The sequence below is a fragment of the Podarcis liolepis genome (genome assembly GCF_965112155.1).
Source record: "Podarcis liolepis genome assembly, chromosome: 14".
Taxonomy (NCBI): domain Eukaryota; kingdom Metazoa; phylum Chordata; class Lepidosauria; order Squamata; family Lacertidae; genus Podarcis; species Podarcis liolepis.
The window spans coordinates 29448525-29465116 of record NC_139569.1 but is presented as its reverse complement, the minus strand read 5'-3'; the positions used below and the strand labels follow the sequence as shown (position 1 = coordinate 29465116).

Sequence of the window (16592 nt, the reverse complement as noted above, 5' to 3'; positions counted from 1 at the left end):
GATCTCCATGTGCTGCCTTTCAGCTATATCTACTCATTTCAATGATTTTGAGTGCTCTAGTATTTTCTTTTGGAGTGACTTAAATTGTGTTTTCCATAAAGTTCCTCAGCGCTGCCCTAGTGACTCTTCTAGCACCATCCTAAAAGTTGGTCCCCATTCCCCTCCTCACTATAAGCCTATCTGGTAGTGGCAGGGATTGCTAGTTACAGGTGGCAGCATTTTTAAAAAACCGCAGGCAAAATGCAAAGTCAAGTGACTGTATCTGCCACCATCTTTATTTTCCCACAATGCTTCTGGGCCCCGATGTACCATTGCTTAGGGGATGTCACTGGAAGGTATGTAAAAGATTGTGGTGGCTGCAGACACCCAGCTCAGAGTTACTTTTATTGGTGCTGGGCCATAAAAAAAGGATGGAAGAAAGAATCAAATGTCACTAAGGCTGACAAATCTGGATATTAAAAGAACAGAGAAGATTTAGCTCATATAACCCCTACCTTTTGAGATGCTGAGAACTGCTCCAGAGCTGTAGCGTTGCCCTGCCCAGTTGGTTGCCACACAATGGTACATTCCAGCATCACTCTCCTGCACGTCTATGATCTGGAGGACCCCGTTGGGGAGTTCAATGAACCTGTGGGAATCAAAGGACAGGGGGATATATATATATATATATATATATATATATATATATATATATATATATATATTGACTGCCATGCTAGGTTGAGCCAATACACCAGCGATATAGCACAGATCATGGGGCTGATTCACGTGCACGTGTAACGACGCATTATCTCTCGGTGTTATGGGGATGGGAATGTCAGGATCTGTCAGAGGAGGAGGACCTCCAAGTCAGGGAAAAGCACAGTGAGTGGGGAGGGAGAGAGTCCCACACTGTTTTGGCTGGACACCTCTGTGCTGAAGTGGGAGTTGGCTGGGCCAGATCCTGCGTTGACTCCCGGGGTTACCAAAGATGCAGCTGGTCAATTAGTAGAGCCGGCTAGGTTGGGGGTGGAAAGAGGGTTGAAGAGTTGGACTCAGGATGTGCCATTCCCTGTGCCTTAGAACCACACAGGGCCTGGATAGCTCAGTTGGTTAGAGCATAGTGCTGATAATGACAAGGTCGTAAGTTCGATCCCTCTATGGGACAGCTGCTTATTCCTGCCTTGCAGGGGGTGGACTAAATGAGCCTCAGGGTCCCTTCCAATTCTACTATTCAATGCTTCTGGTCCTGCCCCGCACCCCTTTCTTTAAAAGCAGGAGCGGCCTCTCAGCTGTTATTGCTTAGGAACGTAGGAAGCTGCCTTATACCGAATAATATCATTGGTCCATCTAGCTCAGTGTTGCCTACACTGGCTAGCAGCAGTTCTCCAGGATTTCAGGGAGGGGGTTTCTCCCAGCCCCACCTGGAGATGCAGCCAGGGACTGAACCTTCATCCAAAGCAGATGTTCCACTACTAAGCTTTAGCCCTTCCCCAACCGTTGGGATAACATCTTCTGGACTGTTAACATTTTTAGGACCCAGATTACTGATGTAATTTATGTTGCTTTAAACTGTTTCTATCAGTTTCCTTACTGTTGTAACCCACCCTGAGACCTTAGGGTGAAGGGGCAGGACATAATTGCCAATAAGGATAATATTTGTATTTGGACTGATGAATTATCCATATTGCCAATGTGAGCTGATGTCTCCAAAAAAACAGTCTTTTTATCCACCTGGAAGCTACACACTCCAGCCCAGCTCACCTGGCCTCTGAAGGCACAGCCACATGGTCCTTCTCCCAGGTGATCACTGGAGGAGGCAGCCCTTTGATCCGACACTCAAAGCGGGCCATCCCATTTTCTTTCACCGTCTGGGACTCTGGATGTTGAAAAAATTGAGACAAAGCTGGAGGTGGGAGGTCAAGGGTGGCAGTGGAAGAGAGGCAGGAAATGGGGCAGAGAAACAGGAGAAGTTTTAGTTCCTTACAATTTCTCTCTATCAAAGCTTGTGGGAGCACGTGGGAGGGGTTTTTCCCCCAAAGGACGAAAGAATACTAAAAAGTGCCAGCCATGCTGTTTACGTACCAACACATGTGTTCAATTGTGCGCATAAATAAAAGTGGCAAATTTTTGTATTTTAAAACAGTGGAGGAAGTTTTGTGTTTGGATCAAGGATGGGGTCTTGGGTTAGGTACCGAACTGGTTTTTAACAAATCTGATCAATGACCAATTAAGCTTTCAGCCTCCAGCTGGTTTTGGACTACAATCCCCATCATCCCTGACCACTGGTCCTGCTAGCTAGGGATGATGGGATTTATAGTCCAAAAACAGCTGGAGACCCAAGTTTGGGAAACCCTGGTTAAAGCATTCATTTTATTAGAACCAATGGGGTCCTTTAATCATCGACATGTTTTGATGCACATATGTTTGATACCACATATGTGAATCATGCACAAAAACCAAAATTATGGAATAATTATTGTGCAACAAGATTAACTTGGGGGGGGGGGATTAAGTTTCTGTATCTGAATCTAAAATCCAGGGATGGGGAATCTGTGGTCCTCCAAGTGTCGTTGGACTCCATTTCCCATCATCCACAGCCAGGATGACCAGGGATCATGGGAGTTGTAGTCCAACAACATCTGGAGCACCATGGGTTCCTAGTCACTGCTAGAGTCCTTCACGGGTGCTTTAGAGCACAGGTAGACAGATAAGATATGGAGCAGGCACTCCTAGTTTCCTGCAGCAAGCAAAGTGGAGTCCCGGGCAGTCCTGGGCAGTGATTTTGGCTACTAATGACTGCTTCTGTTGGTATTCATGCAGTTGGTGGCCTGAAGGACATAGGAAATTCTTTGCTATGCTGCTTGGTTTGCCCATGACTGGGGCAAAAGTACAGGGAAGGCAACCCCCCCTCACTCCTGCCCTTGCTAAGAAAGGAGAAAGGCAAACTGCCACCTACAGAATAGTGTTTGGTTTCAGAAACAACAGGGCAATATTTGATCACAGTCAGCAGATGACAAATTAGGCAATATTTGACCAGGCAGGCTGGCCAGGCACAATGCGCACTTGGATCTCTTAAATGGCCACTGGGTGATGTTGCTCAACCACCTCTCTTTCAGCCTAATCTACCTTTCAGGGTTGTTGTAAGGATTAGGGGTGCCTGAAGAGTTCACTCTTCCTGAATTCCCATATGAACTGATCTGTTCTGCCACTCCTGGATGAATGTGCAGGTGGGAATACTGCCACCCTCCACACTTCTTCCTAAATGTTGTAATGCAGTTTTCAGCTAAAAAAAAAAGTGCCCGAAGGTATATAAAGTGTGTATTTTGGGATAAAATATGTTTAGAAATGCATACTCTGAAAGAAAGGAGTGTGCATTTTCATAGAATTGTCGAGCTGGAAGGAACCCTGAGGGTCACTTTGTAAGAAAATACATTCAAAAATTCAGATTAATATGGAACTGAACGGACTCACAAATGATCGTGTGTGAAACTGGCAAAGAGCAGAAACAAGCTGATCTATCCACCTCTAGTGACAATAAAATGGGACAACTTCCCTGTACTCCTTGCAGCCCTGAGCTGATTATAGAGGAAAAGCCAGGTAGGATAATTAAATATTATTTTAACAATTAATCATACATGTCTTATTTCACGTCAACATCACATGAACAGCACACACACACTAAAACCCCATTTGCGCACCATAACAGGCGGCAACATGACTTCCCTTACTTGGCTCAGCTGAAAGTGTGAACAGATCTGCTTCCAGAAAGAGAGGGAAAGGAATTTCTAACCCTCCCGAATGGCTTCTAGAGACCACGTTCTTTCATCCAAAGGCCAAGAGGCAAGGCCCGAGAGGGAGGGTGAGCACATCTAAGAGCCAGTTCTGCCTCTGCAGCCTGAATGGCAAACAAGGACAGAAGAGGGAACATCTGTGCTCAAGGAAAAGTTGGAGCAATTGCTGGATAATTTCCTCTATGTTTTACTCCATTGATTCTGTAGTGGCCAACTGGGGCCAACAAAGAAAGATCCGAGCGTTATTATTCATATGTAACATAGAAAACTACCTTCTGCCAAATCTGACCCCCAGCCTATCTAGCCCACAGGAGCATAGGAAGCTGAGCCAGACCATTCACTATCCAGTTCACTATCGTTGACACTGATTGACAATGACGCTCATGGGTTTCAGGGGGCAGCTGCTGCCAAGGATTGAACCTGGGACACAAAGTAGATGCTCTACCACTGAGCTGTGGCCCTTCCCAGAATTGGCTGTGTTTGGAGGTGACACTAATCCATAGTTTAGCATTATGCGAACAGACTGGTGAGCTCTCCCTCCCTTCGACACAGCCACAAGAAGATCAGAAGCTGCCATCCCCATTTTCAGCAAACTGCAGTGTTTATTCTTAACCATGGTCCAGAGAAACCAGCCAACTTCAAACCACGGTTTCTGATCCCGGCTCTTTCCCCTGAACTGTAGTCAAGACTAAACACCGTTCTGAGTTTGCACATGTCAGCAAATCATGGTTAGCGAAAAACAGAAGCAGACGCTTCCCATCTCCTTGTCACAACCTCAGTGGAGAAGGGAAAGGGAGCTTGTGAGCCCAAGGCCCATGCACTACCATGATCTGTTTATCCAGCACTGATCTAGACACAGAGTCAGAGGCTGCAGAGGCACCAGAAGGGGAGCCAGGTCTGGGTCAGGACTCAAAGCTGACGGTGGAAAGCATAAAGACCACTGTGAGTTGGGCAAGAACTCCCAGAGCAACTCCCAGGTAACCAATGCTGATAGGGCCAGAGCCTGGACCCTCAAGGACACCTTCTCCTAAGCCAGAAGAAGCAAGATGCTTCCCATTGCACATCATCATCATCCCAGCAGTGCTGAGAGTGCGCTAGGACAGAGGCTGTGGAAGGGAGGAGCATTGGTTGCCTGGGACAAAGTCTGGAGGAGGAAGTCCAAAGACAAAGACATAAAAGGTCTCAGCCTGACATTTATCAGAGTAATTTTCTCGCTTGGAGCTGTCCATGGTCCAGCAACACTGGACCAGCCTTGGTGCTTTCCCCATGGGTTCTGGAAATTGATCGAAACAGGACATGCATGTGATGCTAAACCAGTTAGGGTTATGTCAGAGCCCAGCCACTGACTCCTGAAGTGGCTATCTAGGGTCTCATCAGAAAGTGTTCTTTTCTATCCTGCTGCTTTAAGAGCTGGAGATTTGGATTTGGGGCTTTATACTTTGCGAGTCTGTGCTCTACCATCCAGCTAGGGGTCATCCCAAACAAAGGTGTGCCCCAGGGAATGGGCCAGTCTGGGAATTGGGCCACTCCCTCCCAAAGAATCATGTCCATTGTGCAATAAAGCCTGTTCAATTTTTCTCCTCGCTCTGCCCCATAGGCATCAATGCCAAGGTCTTGTGGGGAAGTGGAACTACATTGCTTTGTAGTCGGGAGCCTCCAGCCTATGGGCTTTGCGAGGCCCACCTGGTTTCCCCCACCTACTGAGCACCTGATACCATTCATGATGTCAGGTGTGGAACAGGTAAAGATGAAGGTCAGCCCAAAGGGGCCATGCTGCGCAAATGGCTTTGCAAGCTCTGGCAATCAGCTGATTGTCAGGGGTTGCAGAGCTGCTCAGAGAATGGGCAGGCCTTGCAAAGTGCTGTGCAAGGCCTGGCAATCAGCTGATTGCTGCGCCTGGTGCTTAGCACTCTGCTGACCATCAGTGCCTTTCAGGCTGTGCAAGGCCTGCACAGATTGATTTCAAACTGTGGAGGCAAAAACAGGGCAGCCCTACCTGGAGATGCCTAGGATTCAACCTGAGGCCTTGTGCAAGCAAAGCAAAGGCCCTGATGCTGAGTCCTTCCCAAAAAAAACATGAAAAGCTGCCTCACTGGTCTACCTAGCTCAATACTGGGAGCAGATCTGCATGGTTTCAGGACAGGATGCTAAAGTCCTTCCCACCTGCCCTGGAAATGCTGGATGAACCTGGACCTTCTGCTGCTGAGCTGTGGCCCTTCCCCCGGAGTGGAGGAAGATGCCATAAACACAGTCTTGTCCACCTAAGCGGAGTAGTGTCAACACTGACTGGTAGGTCTTCCCCAACCCTAAGTGGAGACATCAGGGACTGAACCTTTATCAAAAGGGACTTTACAAAGATGCTCCACCTCTCAACTACAGCCCCTGGAACAGAAGAAGCTACCCTACACAAAGCCAGACCCTTGGTACATCTACGCTGATTGGCAGCACCCCTACAGGGACATTCCCAGGCATATTATGGGATAACAGGGATTGAACCTGGGTCTTTCTGCAAGCCAAGCAGGTGCTCTACCGCTGAGCTACAGCCTCTCCCCAACACAGGAAGCTGCCTCAAACCAGGTGAGAATATTTGCCCCCTGAGCTGGGTCTTGAACCTGGGACCTTTTGCATGCAAAATGTGGGCCCATTCTCCATATATTTTATTATATACACCTTCGCTGACATAAATGATATATTGCCGAATATTAATCAGCCCTCCCTACCCCCAGCATGAGGAATGAACCCTTCTGCGTGTAAACAAGTCCTTTGATCGAACACAACATTACGTCCCACTTGCTGCAAGATGGATTTCCCTGGGATCCTTCCTGCGCTCACACAGGCTGAATGCTAAATGGAGCACACAAAGAGCTCGTGGTCAAAACAACCCAGCAGGCGACTTTCATCCATCACAATGGGCATATTTCCCATTCTGGTTCAGAAGATGCTGAGCTGCACCAGGAGCAAAAGCTCATCAGGGAGATTTCCTGTCTCTTCTGCATGAGCCATCGAATAATCTTTAGGAGCCTTTTTAGATGACTCAAAGTGCTTTATGGACTTTTCCCTTCTTTTTCCCCACAGCCATTACAACAACCCTGCAAGGTAGGTCAATGTTACTCTCTCAATATTGCAGATATTGCCATACGTCCGGAATTTCCCAGACATATCCAGGATTCATCTGTCAGAAATAGCATCTGGGCAGAATTTCTGAAGATCGGTAAAAATGCGTATGGCGACCCATGTCAGAAGTGTTGATTTTTTTGCTAATTTCCTTTTAAAAATTGCTCAAAAATTTGGCCAAACAACTTGGCCAAAAGAAGCTCAGCAACTTTTGTGTCTGGATTTTCACTTTTTGAAATATGGCAAGCCTAAGATAGGAAGGTTGGGGCAGAGAAAAAGAGAGAGAGGTTTGCCAAAGAACACTGAGTGAAGTTTGTGGCAGAGGCAAGGTTCAAACAAGATAGTCCCTGGTTCATCAGTGACTGGGGTTTCATTTTAACTGGCAATGCTTATTTAAATTTATTTATCTATATACTGACCCCTCTCACAAAACATCAAGTACAGCGATGTTTGCATTAAAAAAACACACCTTTAAAACCAATACAAACCAATCATAAAAATGTCTTGCCTACCCCATTTCTCTTTTTTTAAGAAAACAGTAAATAAAACTTGCTTCTTCCTCTTGTTTTTAGAAAGAGCTACTTAAATACTCTTTAAATCTCAGTCAGGGAATCTTTTAAAAGATTCTTTTAAAAGATTCCCTGACTGGGATTCATCAATGACTGGGCTTTCATTTTTACTGGCATTGCTTATTTAAATTTATTTATCTATATTCTGAGCCCTCTCACAAAACATTAAGTACTGCGGTGTTAAAACAACACCCCTTTAAAAGCAATACAGAACTTGCCTACTTGATATTGTTTTTAGAAAACAGTAAATAAAACCTGCTGCTTCCCCTTGTTTTCAGAAGGAGTTGTTTTTCATGCTAAAAGGAGGTGGGCACAAAAACCCGGATACTCACTCGGCGCACGAAGTACAACGGTCTGGCCAGCGACTGAGCCGAAAGATCCATGGGAAACGCAGGAGTAATTTCCCTCTGCGCTGGACCCTCCTGGGAAGGCTCCCTCCGCTGAAGGTGACGCCCCTGGCGACGAAATGAGCAAAGATCCATTGGGGAGGAGGCGGAAGTTGTCCTTTTCTGCTAGTGGGAGCCCATTCTTCTTCCAAGTAATGTTGAGGAGCTCCTCAACGGGAGCCAAGTTGCAGCGCAGCTCCAGGGTTTGGTTTGGCTCTAAGGTCACTTGGCCTGGGCCCGGCCCGCAGGTCAGCTCCAGAGAAGGCCTTGGAGATGGTTCCCCTGCAGCAAAGCAAAACAGAAGGTTGGCTTGTTGCAGGAACTACAGGACGCCTTAAAAAATTTTTTTTTATTTATGTAACTTTTTGATTGTTGTTGTTTTGACAAATAATGGTCATATCAACCACAGGAATATAACAACAACAATACAAACTCTCCAACATTACAGTGGTACCTCAGGTTAAGTACTTAATTCATTCCGGAGGTCCATTCTTAACCTGAAACTGTTCTTAACATGAAGCACCACTTTAGCTAATGGAGCTTCCCACTGCCACCACACCACTGCTGCACAATTTTTGTTCTCATCCTGAAGCAAAGTTCTTAACCCAAGGTACTATTTCTGGGTTAGCGGAGTCTGTAACCTGAAGCATCTGTAACCCAAGGCACCACTTTACACTGATAACAACCACTACTACTACTACTACTACTACTACTACATTTATAAACAACAACAACAACATTTATACCCCACCCATCTGACTAGGTTGCCCCAGCCATTCTGGGCAGCTTCCAACATATATAAAAACAATGAAACATTAAATAGGGACACTTGGAGGGTCTGATAATTCCACACACTAATACAACTATTTATTTATTACATTTCTATCCCGCCTTTTCTCCAAGGAGCTCAAGGTGGCGTACGTGGTTCTCTCTCCCCCCATTTTATCCCCACGACAACTATCTGAGGTAGGTTAGGCAGAAAGAGAGAGAGAGGGACAGGCCCCAAGGCCACCCTAGTGAGTGTCATGGCTGAGTGAGAGTCAGAACCTAGCCCTTCCTACTAGTCTGTGCACCCAAAGTTGTCATCGTCATTGACAAAAAGGGCAGGACAACCAACATATAATAACAACAAGCGCTGGTGTTTGGTGGTTTCTTGAGCATGTGCAGAGAGAGCCTGACGTGGGCCACACTAACCTCCAAAGTGCCCACTTGCAAGAGAGCCGTAGTATTTTTTGAAAGTGTTTGGCCATTATCTGCAAATGTCCTTGAGAAACACGGTGGCCAACAGGAATTTGCACGGCTATAGCAGCCTCCTCCATGAGGAAACCCTCCGCAAGCCAGCTCCTTTTTACAACCCTGCGCCAAATAATTTTGTTACCATTCCAACTGAAAATGTTTCCTGGTTCCATAACAAGTTTATCAGCACGGGCTGGGAACCACATGGCTGGGTGCCCAGTGCCTATCGCAGATTAATTTTATAGCTATTCAAGCACCCAATTAAACCTTCTGCTACCTACGTATGATAAAAAGGGCCACCTTTCTCGGGGGTGGGGGTGGAGAAGAGCTCTCTCCAGAGCATGCAATTAACTGCAGCGATGCCCAACATTAACACAGTTAAATTGCATTCTTCAAAGACGTGCAAAGAAAGCTGGAAAAAAATTGCATTCTTGGCAAGTGAAATGGCTAAATGGTCAGTTAATTTAATTCACCCTCCTTCCTCGGCCTGCAATCCATCATAGTGGCCATTATTTCAGAAGTGAGTGTTGTGGTCTTCTCGCTGCAGACTTTTGGTGTGAGAAGCTGCACTGCGCTTCTCCCCCCCCCCCCAAAAAAAAAATCCTTACCCTCTTTCTGCACAAGATATTCAGGTTGAAGGACCTGGATCTTGTAGACACCTTGTCACTGTTCCAAAAAGGTGCCCCATCCCTAGAATCTATTCCATCTGATCACAAAGGTCTAAACCAAACATAGGCAGTATGGTGTAGCGGTCAGAGTGTTAGACTAGGAGGACTTGGGAGTTGTTGTTTAGTCGTTTAGTCATGTCCGACTCTTTGTGACCCCATGGACCAGAGCGCGCCAGGCACTCCTGTCTTCCACTGGCTCCCACTGTTTGGTCAAACTCATGCTGGTAGCTTCCAGAACACTGTCCAAGCATCTCGTCCTCCGTCGTCCCCTTCTTCTTGTGCCCTCAATCTTTCCCAATATCAGGGTCTTTTCCAGAGAGTCTTCTCTTCTCATTAGGTGGCCAAAGTATTGGAGCCTCAGTTTCAGGATCTGTCCTTCCAGTGAGCACTCAGGGCTGATTTCCTTAAGAATGGATAGGTTTGATCTTCTTGCGGTCCATGGGACTCTCAAGAGTCTCCTCCAGCACCATAATTCAAAAGCATCAATTCTTTGGCGATCAGCCTTCTTGATGGTCCAACTCTCACTTCCAAACATCACTACTGGGAAAATCATAGCTTTAACTATACGGACCTTTGTTGGCAAGGTGATGTCTCTGCTTTAGGAGGACCTGGGAGACCAGGATTCAAATCCCCACTCAGACCCTGGACCGCCAGTCACCATCTCTCAGCCTGTCCTACATCACAGAGCTGTTGTGAAGACGAAATTAGGAGTGGGAGAATGACAAATGCCACTGTGAGCACCTTGAAGGAAGATGGGGGTATAAATGGGTGGTCTTGGACCAGTCCCATTTGTTCAGCCCAACCTACCTGACAGGATCCTTGTGGTATATAAATGCAATAAATTAAAAAATGGGGAAAAACTCTTCCTCTATTGCAGGGGGTAGTGCTAGATGACCCTTAGGAATCCCTTCCAACTCTACAATTGACCTGCATGTATGTAAAGGCATCCAATGTATATAAAAGCTGGCTAATCCGTGCTCCTCACAGCGCTTGCAAAATCCAGCACCAAGGCATTCTTCCGCGGCTGAGAGAAGCAACCCATCGAGGCTGGAATATCTACTCAGCAAAAAGGAACAAAAAAGAGGGGCAGAGACTAAGCAGACCCCCTCAGACACTTTGCACTCCACAGAGAGCAGAAGCAGAAGGGCTGGCTAGCCCATCCTCCTTCCAACGCTGACATCACTATCCGATTCTTGGCACCAGTCAAGGAGTTTTCCTGGACAGCTCCTGCTGCTACTGCGCAGACAGGTCCCTCTCGCTGGGCCTGGATGCCAGCCAGCCAGCCAGCTCCATTCCTGCTTCTGGGCACGCCAACCTCCCTGGAGAAAACCACGTATGTGCACCTTGCAGAACCCAACAACAAACGTCTGGAAGTGCCTCAGGTTTCAGCAAGGGTGACCCAATTCCAAGGTAAGAAGAAGATACTTCCAGTGGTGTATCTGGGATCCAACTAAGGGACTGACTACAAATTTTGTCTACCACATAATGTGCCCTAATCTCACCAGTTTGCCTCTAGCCTACTGAACTGGGGGAAAGCGTCAGGAGCCACTCCAAGACAGAATCAGAGCATGCACAGGACATGAAAGCTATAGACTGGCAGTGACTCTCATTCACCACAGACAGGTGTGCAGCTTATTCAGAAGCCTGGATCAGATCATTTTAGGCAGGACTGTGTGCATTCAGAGGAGCACAGACATCGGCACTGGACTCTGTGATTTTGACGAAGAGGTGGTGTCTGGTAGCCAAAAGTTACGCACCCAGCAAGACCTATAACCAAAACGGCAGCAGACCAGGAAGCCAGTGTGTTAATAGGCGCCAATCATCTACAAGGATCAAGTGGGCCAAGCCTCAAACACCTGCAAATGATGCCAATGACTTTAAAGAGCAAAGACTCGTCAAGTGAATCGTGCTCTATAAACATCTGATGGGACAGTGCATGAACGCATTGTTAAAAGCCCCATTTGCTAAGGAGTTTCATGGCTTCAACTGATGACCCAAATTCTCATGCTGCATGGGGGTTCCTCAGGAGGCCCTCTGGTCTGGCCAAACCCTGGCCACAAAGTGCCTTCAGGCACGTCAGAAGCCCACGGATTTTCTCTTACCACATGCGCAGCCATGAGGTATTTCAGCTTGTGTCGATTCAGTGGTGTGAAATGACGCCTCACACTTACAGATGAGCACTGGGGGCATTTAATCACTGCACTCCTTACATGCCGTGAGGCTAATTTTTCAAACCAGAGCTCTGCAGAAGCCTCTGTGATGCAAGGGTCAAACGAGTGACATAATGCGCGGGAGAGCTGAGAGTGCCAGTGTGTCTTCTGCTGAATAATGGACTGGATATTGCTTGCACATTCCATAGCCAAGTTCTGAGTTAAATCAACATGAAGGGGGCAGGGTGAGCAAGCTAACTCCACCCTTCAGTCACCCTCTCTGCCAGAGACCCTAAAGAAACCGTTTGCCAACCTGCTGCCCTCCAGATGTAGCAGGACTACAAATCCCATCAGCCCCAGCCAGCGAAACCACGTGTGCCTGCCTGCACTTTGTGGAGGGGTCCGTGACTCTAAATCAGGGTTTCCCAAACTTGGGTCTCCAGCTGTTTTTGGACTGCAACTCCCATCATCCCTAGCTAGCAGGACCAGTGTTCAGGGATGGTGGAAACTGTAATCCAAAAACAACTGGAAACCCAAGTTTGGGAAAAAGTAAAGTTTAAAAGGACCCCTGACCATTAGGTCCAGTTGCGGATGACTATGGGATTGCGGAGTTCATCTCACTTTATTGGCCGAGGGAGCTGGCATACAGCTTCCGGGTCATGTGGTTAGCATGACCAAACCAGAGCAGCTCACGGAAACGCTGTCTACCTTCCCGCCGGAGTGGTACCTATTTATCTACTTGCACTTTGACGTGCTTTTGAACTGCTAGGTTGGCAGCAGCTGGGACCGAGCAATGGGAGCTCACTCCATCGCGGGGATTCGAACTGCCAACCTTCTGATCAGCGAGCCCTAGGCTCTGTGGTTTAACCCACAGCGCCACCCACGTCCCTTAAGTTTGGGAAACCTTGCTCTAAATAGTTCGAATTGGGGTGAGGCAAGTGAGCTTTTGCCATGCTGGTCTGTACTTGAATTCCCAGTGGGTCTGGCAGGCACAGAAAATATATGCTGGGTGGGGGCAGCTCAAGCCTTTCCCCCAAGCCAATGACGGTATCACTTCTTTGGGTGACATATCTGAGATCGGCAGATGGCCTGAAACCCTCTTCAAGAACACACAGAGACATCTGGCTTTTGAACCGGTGCCCAGAACCATTTCGACTTTAATGGATCTTTCCATTAAGAACTCACTAAAGGGAACATGGCTGCCAGGACATCAAAATCCCCCCCGCCCCCAATTATGGGTGTTATAAAAATAAAACAAATTAGCTGCAATTATTTGCGGGTGCCCAATGCAAAAGCCTGAGCTTTATGAAAGAAATGAAAATTGATTTGGATTAGCGGGCATTGAAGGCTTTTAAAAAATTAACCAGTTGCTTATGACTTCAAAGCCTGGAGGGGTTCGGTCAGCGTTGCTGCTGGGCTGTGGCTACTTACCTGCCCGAGGAATCTTCCGCCACTACCTTCAAAGGCTGCTGGCTCAGCAGCAGATTTGCCATTAGGAAGAGCCAGGCTACAGTTCCCTAAGTTGTTGTGTACAACACTGAAAATGTGTTTTTAATTGGTGTTACATTTTTGCAAGGTTTTTAATTATGTGGCATTATTTATTTTGCGGGGCTTGCCTTGCGCTCGGTGTGGAAGCTGCAGTTAGTGCAGAATGCTGCAGCAAGGTTGCTGACAGAAGTGAGACCTTGTCAACATACGACACCCCTGCCCGTGTACTGGTTGCAAATCTCTTACTGGGCCAAGTTCAATGTGTTGCTGTTAATATACATAAAGCAGCTTGGGACCAGTTTACTTGCGGGATCATCTTACCCCATATATGCCAACTCGACCGCTTTGATCTGCGGCACTTTTACACACACCACATAATATCCATTCCACGCTATTAATATTCGTGCCACAGTTTTTTAGTGTGGCAGCACCTACATCCCAGAACTCCCAGCCTATTGAAAACAGGCTGGCACCTCTGCTCTGCACTCTATGAAACCTGCTAAAAACATTTTTGCAACAAATCCTAGGAATCTATGTAAACACTAGCAGGCGTTTTGATCTGAAATTTTAATTATGCTGATTTTAATTACATCTTGATGTTTTAAAAACTTCCTCTTAACTTTGACAGTTAATTATCATTTTAACGCACATTTTATTGTTGTTGTTTTTTGTCAAATGCTTTGAGGTTTTACTCACAGCTAAGGAGTATACAAAGGGACGCAGGTGGCGCTGTGGGTTAAACCACAGAGCCTAGGACTTGACGATCAGAAGGTTGGCGGTTCGAATCCCCAGAACGGGTGAGCTCCATTTCTTGTGCTGCCTGCACAAGAACCTTGTTGTTGCCATCTCAGGCAGGCAGCACAAGAAATGGTATATCCAGCCCATTGGCAACCTGATTATTTTAAGAAGCTATTCACATTCATCTTACAATGGATTGCCCACCTGATGAGAAACTGCAGAGTGACCTCATGCAAGGAGGATGGAGCAGAACTCAGTGGCGAAACACCTGCTTGGCATGCAGAAGGTCCCAGGTTCAATCAAGGCCTCCGGGGTTTCAGGCTGGAGCTTTTTCCCAGTCCTACCTGGAGGTGCCATTGGGGTTTGAACCAATGGGACCTTCTGCATGCAAAGCAGCTGCTCTGCCTCTGAGTCACAGGCATTCCCTCTTCCCCATTCCTACTGGAAGCCGTCGAGATTCTCCAGGTCATTCCAGGTCATGGAACATGCCATCAAGGGCACAGAGCGAAATCTGCCAAGTCCTCATTAATCAGCAACTACAGGGCGAAGGCAGGTGACCTGACCAAAGAGGAGCATTGACTCCCATCGCAGCCATTTTCACGGAGCACATCTTGCGGCCTTGTGAATCTCCCAAAAGGTGACTTTTGCCTCTTCCAGCTCCAATTGCAAAACAGAGATAAGGGTATTTTTACTACCCTCCCTGGAGCTCCCAAGGCCTGATTTCGTGACATCCTAATCTCTTCCTTGCTGGGAAATGCCCCCCCACACACACCCTTGACAACCCATGAAAATAAGTCTATGCAATACACACTACTCAGCTCCGCAAAAGAACCTGCGTTATAAACTAAGGGAGCCTCCTTTCGGACCAATATATTGCCTACATTTAAGAATTTGGAGATTTGGTGTTTTGTTGTTGTTTACTAGGGACACACAAGGGCATTTTTATTTATTTATCTTTAAAAAGCATTTCTTGGTCATAAAATATCAGGGGGTATAGAATGCTAAGGCATCAAACACCATTTTAAAAAAATAATTGCAGATAATCGTTAAGGTGTCTGGATAATTGAAAAGGGGGGCGGGATCTAAAAGCCACAAAGTATAAAAATGCTCAACTTTTTGAGGAAACTCTCAAAAGTCAAAAGCGAGGATGTGCCTGCTGCAGCTCTGCTGGAAGAGCGTTCCACAGGCATGGGACTGGCGACACTAAAAGCCAGATTTTTCGTTGAGTTCAGTTGGGTATCTGTAACATGGGGGACAACAAACAGCACTCCTTTCCATGCTCTCCACAATGGGGCTGGGACATGAAGACTCAGGCCTTCCTTGGGGTAATAAGAATAATAATTTATTATTTATACCTGCCCTTCTGGCTGGGTTTCCCCAGCCACTCTGGGCAGCTCCCAACGGAATATTAAAAACACGATAAAACATCAAACGTTAAAAACTTCCCCTAAACAAGGTTGCCTTCAGATGTCATCTAAAAGTCAGATAGTTCTTTATCTTGTTGACATCTGATAGGAGGGCATGCCACAGGGCGGGTGCCACTACCGAAAAGGCCCTCTGTCTGGTTCCCTGTAACCTCACTTCTCGCAGTGAGGGAACCGCCAGAAGGCCCTCGGCACTGGATCTCAGTGTCTGGGCTGAAGAATGGGGATGGAGACGCTCCTTTAGGTATACTGGGCTGAGGCCGTTTAGGGCTTTAAAGCTCAGCACCAACACTTTGAATTGTGCTCAGAAATGTACTGGGAGCCAATGTAGGTCTTTCAGGACTGGTGTTATGTGCAGGTATCCTGCAGCCAAGTTATTTAGGCCTTTGGGTATCAACACAAGAACCTTGAACCAGCATTCAAAATCCCCCAGGCACCAGGCGTGTTCTGCAACTGGCGCGGGTCCAATTGCGACCACATGGAGATCTCTGGAGGTCTGGTTGGCATCTGATATCTCCACCTGGCTGGCCCATCCAGCTTCCTTAAGCAGGTCTCAAATTTCAGCAGTCACCTGTGCAATGCTAAGATTAGTCACCCCCACCCCAACACTCATACTCCATTCTAGCCAGATAGCTCAGTTGGTAGATGAGGAAGCTCTTAATCTCAGGGTTGTGGGTTTGAGCCTCACTTTGGGTGAAAGATTCCTGCTTTGCAGGGAGTTGGACTAGATTATATCCTTGTGGTCTCTTCCATCTCTACAATTCTGTGATCCCCTGCCGTGCCCCCAAGGCTCCACACCCAGTGCGACTGAACCACTTGACAAGGGTTGAATCAATAATTCATTCCCTAACCATCCACCATGGGAAAACTGCTCCATGCCCATTTTGAATCTGTTACCAATGACCACATAGGATGAAGTAGACATACGTCCAGAGAACCTCAGGGACTGCCTGACCCTCTTGTTGTTGTTTAGTCGTTTAGTCGTGTCCGACTCTTCGTGACCCCATGGACCAGAACACACCAGGCACTTCTGTCTTCCGCTGTCT

The 16592-nt window shown here is 47.0% G+C and overlaps 1 protein-coding gene across 3 annotated transcripts in view; it reads right to left on the bottom strand.

Moving 5' to 3' along the window:
* Window positions 1-16592, bottom strand: part of IGDCC4 (immunoglobulin superfamily DCC subclass member 4) — a 77923-nt gene that overhangs the window by 49270 nt on the left and 12061 nt on the right. The window contains exons 2-4 of one of the 3 annotated variants that reach the window (XM_083474994.1): window positions 7789-8124; window positions 1744-1885; window positions 495-628 (exon numbers count right to left, since the gene is read on the bottom strand). In XM_083474994.1, coding sequence (XP_083331120.1) covers window positions 495-628; window positions 1744-1885; window positions 7789-8124 — 612 coding nt within the window. The remainder of the gene's footprint in view (window positions 1-494; window positions 629-1743; window positions 1886-7788; window positions 8125-16592) is intronic. The other 2 variants (XM_083474995.1, XM_083474996.1) reach the window with 2 other exon arrangements.